General features: G+C 37.7%; 1 protein-coding gene and 1 non-coding gene across 2 annotated transcripts; both read right to left on the minus strand.

Annotated features, from left to right (window-relative positions):
- Positions 1–4,781: 4,781 nt before the first annotated feature.
- On the minus strand, positions 4,782–4,853 carry TRNAP-CGG. Its single transcript has one exon. It is a non-coding gene; the product is annotated as a tRNA-Pro (tRNA).
- A 2,108-nt stretch (positions 4,854–6,961) lies between these two features.
- On the minus strand, positions 6,962–10,227 carry LOC121790027 (telomere repeat-binding factor 1-like). The gene is made up of 5 exons (XM_042188329.1): positions 10,203–10,227; positions 9,705–9,789; positions 8,253–8,336; positions 7,759–8,109; positions 6,962–7,388 (listed from the first exon to the last, which is right to left on the minus strand). Exons 1-5 carry the CDS (start codon positions 10,217–10,219, stop codon positions 7,365–7,367), a joined length of 561 nt encoding a protein of 186 aa, XP_042044263.1. The 5' UTR covers positions 10,220–10,227; the 3' UTR covers positions 6,962–7,364.
- Positions 10,228–10,233: the final 6 nt, after the last annotated feature.

A 10,233-nucleotide genomic window follows, 5' to 3' on the forward strand; every position in this document is an offset into this window, starting at 1 on the left:
CTCTTACTCTTACAACAAAACAATGTCCGGCCACGGCGATCACCCCCGGCTCCCACGGTTGGAACCCCGATTGGTTCGGTTCACAACCATTTCCTAGTCCGGAAACGGAATATTCGGCCCCTCCTCAAACCCAAGGTTCGGAAGTTCCGGGTGGCTACCGGCCTTACACAATCGACAACCAAGATGCCCCCGAAGGGCAATACGGGTGGACATCCGAGCCTAGAGCAAGGTCGAGCAGCCCCTCCCAAACTCCGACTCCTCCTACTCCCAGTGTCGGCACACCGTACACTCCGGCGGAGATGGAACAATTGTTCAAAGTGTTCTTGTCAATCTCCGAAGATCCGGAGGTTGGCACGAACCAATCCAGAGATCATTATTGGTGGCGCATCTGTCGCCGGTACAATGAAAACCGGCCAGCTGGAACAATCGAGCGCAACGAGAGTATGGTGCGCAACGCCATATACAGAGCCAACGAAGAAATCCAAAAGTTCCAGGGGTATTACCTTCAGGAAGAGCGGTCGGCGGGGAGCGGGCGGAGCGAGGTCGACATCATCAGTTCTGCCTTGTCGACCTACCAATCCATGAACTACAAGCCGTTCAAGTACCTCAACATTTGGCAGGAGACGCGGTCGCATCCGAAGTATAGGGGAGGCGTAACATCCTTCTCTAGCGGCTCCTCCAAACGGTCAAGGTCGGTATCCCTATCCGACGCCGGCTCCGAAGAAGTGGCTAGCCAACTTGCCGGAGCTAACTTGGGTAGCCCCGACGCCGGCCCGAGCGGTTCCCAACGCCGACCGCAAGGAAGGAAGAAGGCGGCGGCCAACCGCCGTCGCGCCGCGACTCCATCCGCCCCCCGCTCCCGAACCGGCTCCCGCTCCCGCTCCCTATGTGCCACCTCAACCCCCCACCAACTCATTGTGGGGGGTTTTGGCCCAACTCAATTTGGTCGATAGGTCAAATATGACCCCCGAGCAACTTCGATCGCATGTGGCGATGATACGGGGTCACCAAAGAACATTGGGGGTATTGCCGGATGATGACTAGTCTTCCCCAGGGGCATTTTTATGCTTAAATTACATAATTTTTATTTTTTAGGAGTTTAATTATGTAACTTTTATTTTTTAGGATTTTAAGTATGTAATTTTTGTTTTTCAGTATTTTAATTATGTAATTTTTAATTTTTTTGTGATTTGTAATATTATTCCGGGTATTTTTAATATATTTTAATTTTGTGGAAATATTTTATTTAAATTGAATAATGGAATGGTGGGACCCTTGTGCTCGTCCTTGCGGAAGAGCACGGATGTGGGTGTTGTGCTCTTGCCTAAGAGCAGGCAGAAAAAGTAGGACTGAGCCCACATCCGTGCTCGTTGGCAAGAGCACAGACGTGGGTGCTTTTATGTTTTATGCCAATTGTGAACAAACTTGAAAGCATACATATGAAATTATGAATATTAAACCTTGGAAATGATCAAGTAAAACAAAAAAGGACTCTTGATTGATGGCAGTTATGTAAGTTATTCCTAAAAAAATAAAAGTACTCCCTTTTAAATAGTTGAGCAAATAGATAATAGTGAAATATATTAAACAGGATAGAGTTTAAAAAATAAGTAATATACACATAATTATATATTTTTCCAAAAGTGGGGCATTCTGAGAATCGAACTCGGGACCTCTCACACCCAAACATGACCCAAGCTATGGAAGATGAGAGCATCAGCATCGGCGTCTCGATGCGGGCACGATCTCGTCCCGGCGAGACGAGACCGCATCGAGACGCCGATGTGGATGCTCCGTCTCGTCGCGTAGCTCGGAGGAGGGGGGATGGCGGGCTGTCTCGCCACATGGCGAGTGCTGGCGCGCGGCGTGACGCCCACTCACCGGCACGCGAGTGGACTTCGTCATGCTGACGCAATAAATATTTTTTTAAAAAAATCAATTTTCTGAATTTTTTAATTTTTTAACGGTAATATTACCGTTTCAAACGGTAATATTTTATTATTTTTTATTCTATAAATACTCCTATTAACCTCTCTCATTTTACACACAAACACACAATCTCTCATCTTTTTTTCTTCTCATCACTTTTATATCATCCATTTTTCCTCTTCAATTCTTCTCCCAAATTTAATCCATTCATGGATCCATTTGAGCAAATGTGTTGAATGATGGAAGAATCGCTAGAAGCAGATCGACGTAGGGAGGAGGAGGAAGCCACGGTGTGTCAAAAGCGACCACGGAAATATATCCATCGTGACCGGGAAGAAGCCGCCGCAAGGTTGGTACGAGATTACTTTTGTGAGAACCCGGTATGGGGAGATACCTACTTCCGTCGCTGTTTCCGCATGGGGCGGGAGCTATTTATGCATATCGCAAATACATTGGTGGCCCGAGAAGAGTACTTCCAAGAAGGGTTCGACGCTACTAGCTGTCCCAGTCTCACTACGCTCCGGAAATGTACTACAGCAATCCGTCAGCTTGCTACTAGACAAACTACGGATTTTTTCGACGAGTACCTGCACATTGGGGAAAGCATTGGGAGATTGTGTTTGGTGAACTTCTGCGAAAGCGTCCGAGCAGCCTTCACCGACGAATTCCTCCGGAAGCCAAGCACTGCAGATTGTCACTTTCTGCTCCGACTTCACGAACAAGCGCACGGATTCCCCGGGATGCTTGGCAGCGTCGATTGCATGCATTGGCAATGGAAGAATTGTCCTGTGGCGTGGAGGGGATCATACACGAGCGGCCAAAAAGGCACCCACCCCACCGTTATACTCGAGGCCGTTGCCGACTACCGACTATGGATTTGGCATGCGTGTTTTCGGGGTCCCTCGGATCGAACAACGACATCAACGTGCTCAACCAATCCGACCTCTTCACCGAAGTTCTGAATGGTAAAGCGTCGGCCATCAATTTCACCGCTAACAACCGTCAGTTTAAAATGGGGTACTATCTTGCTGACGGCATCTATCCAAAGTGGCCAACCTTCGTGAAGACGTTCAACAGGCCGATAGACGACAAACAGGCTCTTTTTGTGCATAAGCAAGAGGCTGCTCGCAAGGATGTGGAATAAGCGTTCGGGGTTCTACAAGCTCAATTCCACATTATCAAATCCCCGGCTCGTACGTGGTTTATGGAGAATATGGTCGACATCATGTATACGTGCATAATCTTGCACAACATGATTGTCACCGACGAAGGACTTGAGGCGGGAAATTGGTTCGACCCTGAAATCCCGAGAAACTCTTCCGCAAGTAGTCCGCCTCGCAGTGGAGTGCATCCTTCTTTGCAAGAGCAGCTGTGTGTTTGGGAAAGGACACGTGATTCTATGGTCCACGCCCAACTCCAAGAGGATCTAATAGAGCACATTTGGGCAAAATTTGGCAACCGTTAGACGATGACCGCATCACTTTCCATGATTATGCGGATTTCAATAAATTGTAATATTAGGATTTCAATTATGTTTTTTTTCGTATTTTCGGATGTTGTAATTTTCATGATTTTTAATGATTTAATGATTTTATGTATTATTAGTATTAATTTAATATTTCAATGAAATATTAATTGAATTTGTGGGAAATAAAAATAAAAAATGAAATTAAATGAATAGTTAAGGGATGAGATGATTAAGAGATGTAGGGATGCATGTATTGTCTCTTAGTTAAGAGATGGGGTAAAAAGTGCAGTGGAGCCCAAGAACAGTTAAGGGATGAGACGGTTAAGAGACGATATTGAGACATGGATGTGGATGGTCTGATATGTTTGATAATACAGAATGGCTTCAGGCTATTGAAAAAAATCATGCAGAATAGGCCTGCTTATTCGGCCGGTTCCAGTTCTAACCGGACCGGTTAGCCGGTTTTAAATTTTCATAAATCCTAGAACCGGAATTGAAACCGATCAGTTCCGATTTAACCGGTCGATTCCGGTTCCGAACCGGAATCGATGTGTAATTTTAATCCGAATTTATTTATAATTTTAAATAGTTCAATACTAAAAAAATAGTTTTATATTTGAACTGATTAATTGTGGCGTGGGAGAAATTGAAGAATTGCTAAATAGGAGTAATATCGGAAAAACTAGAGGATCATTTTTTATATAATCATACAAAAATAGAGTACAAATATAACCAATAACAATTTTATGAGTAATTTTTGGAGATTTTGTATTATAGATTGGAGGAGAGTAAAGAATCAACGCAACTTTGATTTGAAGTGATAAAATAATTATTAGTTTTAGTGTTTAGCTGCAGGACAAATTATCATAATGGATCTAATCATGCAAAATTAGTACTATCTGATTAAGTTATATCATTATATTATTGATCAATTCATGTCTTATCACTCATATTGACGTTAGTTATATGTTTAATTCAAGAGTATTATTTAAAACTGTAATGAATTTTTAAAAATTAGTTCCATCACTCAAATTAAAGGCACGCAATAAGCTTTTTGATTTCAAGATTAAAATGATGTATATGTATACCGGTGTACATATATTGGGTAGCTGATTATTCCAATAAGAATTAGACGGTAGCATTAATTTTCGACTAGACTCGAAAATGTTAAACGGTGCTAAATAAATCACTTAAAAAATGATTTCTTGAAGTAAAATATATTAGTAGAAGGATTTATGAAAAAAACTTAATTATTGAAACAAACTTTTAAGTGAAACTCACGATATAATTTTTCCTTGGTTAAAATTAAATGAAAATCGACGTCAATAAGATATCGACAAATCGGGAAAAAAAATGAAAATTTAAAATAAATTAAAAACTCAAGGGGGCATTCCGAGAATCGAACTCGGGACCTCTCGCACCCGAAGCGAGAATCATACCACTAGACCAAATGCCCAGGTGCTATTTTTTTTAGCTATAGTTATATATTTGAATGGATACGATGTTCACAAACAGGTGCTATTTATTTTAGGCTTAGCTATCTATTTTTCTTGCATAGTATAGCTTCAACCTTCTGATATTGGGGATTCTTTTAAGCACACCCTCACCAAATTTGAGATTCTTCACACAAAAGAGTGTAGGTAGGTTTTCCAACACCATATCCTCTTCGTCACTGAGAGGATCGGAGAGACAATATGCACCATTATCCACCCCTTCTTCGGCTATGACATGCCTAAGTTGAGGCATCTTCCAAATCTTGCAAACGTAATCCTCACTGACATTACACAAAAATAGTGTCTGTAAATTCCACAAAAAGACCTTTATAAAATTGGACGGAGGTGACGTTTTGCACATCATTTCTAGATCGAACATGAATTTGATCGACTCGATCACATCTTCAGCATGGTAAGCCGCTTCAGCAATTCGACTCTCCCAAACATCTTCTTCTTCAGTGTAGGGAGCATAGCCTTCTAGAAATTCTTGCAGGGAAGTAATTAAATGCTTGAGAGATTAAAGCCGTTGCTGATCGATGGAAAGAGGAGGAGGGTGTGGATGAGTTTGAAGTTGATCTATAATATTCATTAGAGACACTAGAGCTCCATAAGCAGCCATTTTGGACTCATTTTGAAGAACAAACTCTTAATCTCAATTCACTTGAGGTTTCTGAGAGAATGAGCATGGTGAACACTGTTTGAATAAAGTAAATTGTGTAATCTCACCTTTTGGCCAAGTTCACAAAAAAAGAATTATTTTTCAAATATGAATGCATGTTTTCCAGCTCATATTACCATTATAATCCAAAAGGCCAGTGTAAAATATGCAAAAATTATTGTTTTTAAAAAGCAAAATTATCATTTAAATCATTTTTAGTTAACATGTGATAGGAATATAATCAAGTGTCAACTACGCAAATGGTATTTATCTTTAAACTATGCATTTTGCACGCAAATAGTACTTAAATTTTAAAAATATCATGGGTAGTCCCTGAACTAAGGTGTAATCACATTTTTTATACTTTTTCACTATTCATCACAATTTTTGCATCAAAAATGCCCCAAAGCATGAAGGGCATTTATGGACTTTCATATCTAGGTACTGGATATGATATTTTATGTATCTCTCTTTATTACTAAATATGATATTTTCTTATAGTTTGAGTACGTAAATGATAGCATTATTCACTTCACTTTTTCAATCAACTTATGTCGGATCTTCTTTTTCTCTCTTTCTCTAACACTTTTAGAAAGTAAAAAATAAAAAAATACTACAATGAAATTCTTAAATATGGAATAAAATTTAAAATTGTAAATTTAATTATCAAAATAACTTGTAGCTAAATTTAATTTTGATTCTGATTCAATTATTTTTTAATATTAAATAATAAAAATTAGGAATAAGTAAAAATTTAGTTTTAATTAAAAAATTTAATTTTTAATATTAAAAAAATAATCAAATCACAATCAAAATTAAATTTTGCTACAAATTATTTTAATAATTAAATTTATAATTTTAATTTTTATAATTAATATATTTAAGAATTTCATACTATTTTTTATTTAATTTTTTACTTCCTAAAAGTTTTAGAGAAAGAGAGAAAGAAGATCTGATATAAACTGATTGAAAAAATGAAGTGAATAATATCATTTTAGGTACTGAAACTATAAGAAAATATCACATTCTATATTAGAGAGAGAGAGAGAGAAAATATCGAATCCACTACCTAGATATGAATGTCCAAAAATATCGAATCCACTACTTAAATGTAAAATTGTGATGAATAGTAAAAAAAATACCATAAATGTGATTACATCTTAGTTCAGGGACTACCCACGATATTTTTAAAGTTTATGTACCATTTACGTGCAAAGCGCATAGTTCAAGGACCATTTGCATAGTTGACTCTATAATCAATTGTAAATTCTTTTCTACAAACTACAGTTAAAATTTAGACCATTTAATATCAAGATTTAATGTATGAGATAACAAATACAGTAATATCAATAAAAAAAATATTAACACAACGTTATTTGTTGATATTTTTTTGTCATTATTCACTCAATCATGGATTCATGATAGGCATTATTATAAATAATAATATTATTATTATTTTCATACAACAACAAAAAAGACATTTGCCATCCATTTTAAACTAACACAAAGCAATGGATCCAAACACTGTGATCTCAGTTTTATCACCCGCAAGGTCTTTCTCCTTTTCTTTTCTGTTCTTTTTTTCCCAGCAAACGTCTCCCCTAGGATAGAATGAATCAACATACAGCTAACCCCCAAAAATGACGACGACGACAGAAGACAATGAGCGCCGGGCTCACCTGGAGGAATACCTCCCCCCTCCCTCATGTTATAGGCTAAATATCTGGTTGCCATATTTACATGATAGATCAAGTGCATGGAAGACAATTAACCAGGTTTCGTTCGAGAGAATCTTTAGTGATCAGATCGAACCCCATCACGCATGAATCATCTGTACATTCTGTCAAAACAAAAAATAAATCATGTGAGAAGAAAATAAGGACAAAGTGGGACAAAACTAGCAATCTAGTGAAATACATCCAAAATGGTCACCCCAATTACCAGACTAGGGTTCATAATGCAGTAGCATGTACGTACATCAAAAGTTACAAAACAGGATAACTCTTATTCGTCGTCTGAGAATGGGATTAGTGTTGGTGACCACAAACAGAGGTTGGTTACTTAAGTCTACCATTCAATGATTCAATGGGTATGCTATGCCACGTCCTTCAGATTTTTAAAGCAATATTTTGCACAGATTTCAGATTTTCCAGGAAAAATATGCAATTATATATTGTGGAAGTAAACAAGAATGCCTTGATATCTCTCACCAGGTTGGGGGTGTTTCTTCCTTTCAGTGTCTTCATTGCCGCATCAGCAAAAGCCTGGGCTGCTTCTGCATCAGCTTCTGCAGCATCAGCCTCACGAGCAGCCTCTGCAGCTTCAGCCATTGCAGCTTCTGCTTCAGCGACTGCTTGAGCAGCAGCTACAGCGGCTTCTTGTGGAGTCATACTCCTCAAATTAGCTAACTCAACATCATCAATCTGAGATTTTGTGATATGATCAATGTCATCATGGACAATTCTTGGAGAAATCTTGAGCCTTCCTTCCGCAGAAACAGATGAATTCCATCTTCGCTCAGATAATGCGGAGGCTCCGGCTATTTTATACTTGCGTTTCAACTGCAAAACAGGAAACGACCTCTAAGTCTCAGCCAATTTATAGTGTTGCAGCTAAATATAGATTTCAAGGAGTTGATTTGTGTGTCATGCTCAGAATTAGAAGGGGGAGAGCAAATAATTAGGAGAAATTAAGAGACAATGACCTTAATAAGTTTCCCAGTTGCAGCCATATGCTTCAACTTTGCAGACAATATTCTCTTAAAGTTTGGAGGAGCCCAGTATTGATCCTAGAGAAAAAGAAACTAGTACTGAGATTAGATGAAGATGGCAAATATAAACACAGTAACTGTACTTTTCAATCAAGTCCACAATCAGAAGACAGTACAAATACAAATACAGCCAAGGTGTATTAGGTGAAAAAAAATGCATGAAAGTCCACAAACAAATTTACTTATTTAGTGTTCCAAATCATAAAAAGTAGTACTAGATAGTTAGTAAACTTAATATGCTGAAATTTTTAATTGTAATTCGACAATGAAACTAGAGAGCAATGATACATCTATTTATTGTTTCTGAAAAGAAAAAGTAGCAGCTCCAGGACACAAGAATTGCTGTGTTAGATTAAAATAAGAATTCAAAAAATATAGTGGCAGTGTTAGTCAGTTCTATCAAATAATTTATCCCTTGAAGCATAAACACAGCTATGATTATTAACATTTATTAAATCTATTCCTCACAGATCAGAATCCATTCAAACACATATTATCCCACCAATATCTTCTACTATAACAATCACATCCAGACATTCCCATAGCGACAGCAAGAAGCATGAAACAATGAGAAAATTGAAGAATTTTCTGAAAGACCCTACCACTGTCCTGGAGTATCAACAAACATAATGAACTTGTTTCAGTTTCTCAAAAAGGAAACAGCGAATCCACTAACTGTGTAAGAGACACAATGTGCACATAATCGCACTTATGATTCATGAAATAAAATATATAGATTGTCTCCGAGCCACATGAGGATTTCTACAGTCACTTATCATAAACAAACGTGATATCAACCAACTAGGAAGTAAAGTACAAAATGACTTAAGTTGAAACTTGAAACATATCCACCCTGATAATTTCATCCAAGCAGTAAAGAACACAGAATATATTTGAAGGAAATTCACTTGATATTTATCTCCAACAATTACATATATGTTGAGAAAAATGATTTTTCACAAAAATTAAGTCTAGGAGGAGATGACAAGAATGTTGTGATGAACACATGGCTACCCTCTTGTATTATAGAAAAATGCACTTTGGGTCAATGCCCCAATAGTTTTCGGCCCATGTTTCTAGCCTAGATGGAATCTTAATGGGTTTAGGATTAGAGCTTGGTTGCTATAATATATAATAGCTTTTTCCCTTTGTGTTATGCATTTGAAAACTATAGTGAAAACCTCATGATTGGCATCACCCCAGACATAGTTACATATCGTAATGAACTAGTTAAGTAATTCTCTTGTGTTCTTCATTGTTTTTTCGTGATTGTGTGAGTGTTATTCCCAACATATAGGTCAATTGCAAAACACATACAAACAAGCTGCAAGTTTGCATCAACCAACACATAAATGAACCAATACATAGTAAAAAAAAATATATCACCTCTATATATGTAGCTATTGATGTCTTGTTAGAGCCACCAGGTTCCCTCAAGTTGCTTATGGCCTCCATTATGAGGTTGTCCAGCCTTCAGTGACAGAAAACATAAACATCCACTGTCAGTCAATCCCTGGCTTTTTAGAACAGAGCTACTATAAAGTTATTAGAAACACGCAGAGCATGTATGGATGTCCAAATCACAGGCATCGTGTGTGTAGAACAGCTATCTAATAGTATGTAAGTACAGGTGACAAAATCTTTTGGTATTCCATATGCAGATGTAAGCCAAAAAAAGATTTTCATGTGTAACTAATTCAAAGTAAATAAGAGTTAATCCAACTCGTCTATATACACAGTTTTATCAAAAAGTAAAGCAAACATTAAAAAAACGGACGAAAGAATGAACAACTAGATAATTAATGTACAGTTGTGACTCCACCTTGCCAGTTTCAGTAGGTAAATATAACTGAAAAATAAAAACTTGTAACATGAAATGAAAACCTCATGATAGATCTCATTGGTCCATCATTTG

The sequence above is a fragment of the Salvia splendens genome, unplaced genomic scaffold (genome assembly GCF_004379255.2).
Source record: "Salvia splendens isolate huo1 unplaced genomic scaffold, SspV2 ctg391, whole genome shotgun sequence".
NCBI classification, from domain to species: domain Eukaryota; kingdom Viridiplantae; phylum Streptophyta; class Magnoliopsida; order Lamiales; family Lamiaceae; genus Salvia; species Salvia splendens.

Excerpts from the sequence above, each read along its gene's own strand:
- LOC121790027 (XM_042188329.1), bottom strand. Across the intron at positions 8,337-9,704 it reads CAATAGCTACATATATAGAG|GATCAATACTGGGCTCCTCC; the intron begins GTGATATATTTT and ends CTTTTTCTCTAG. Across the intron at positions 8,110-8,252 it reads CAACTGGGAAACTTATTAAG|TTGAAACGCAAGTATAAAAT; the intron begins GTCATTGTCTCT and ends CCTGTTTTGCAG.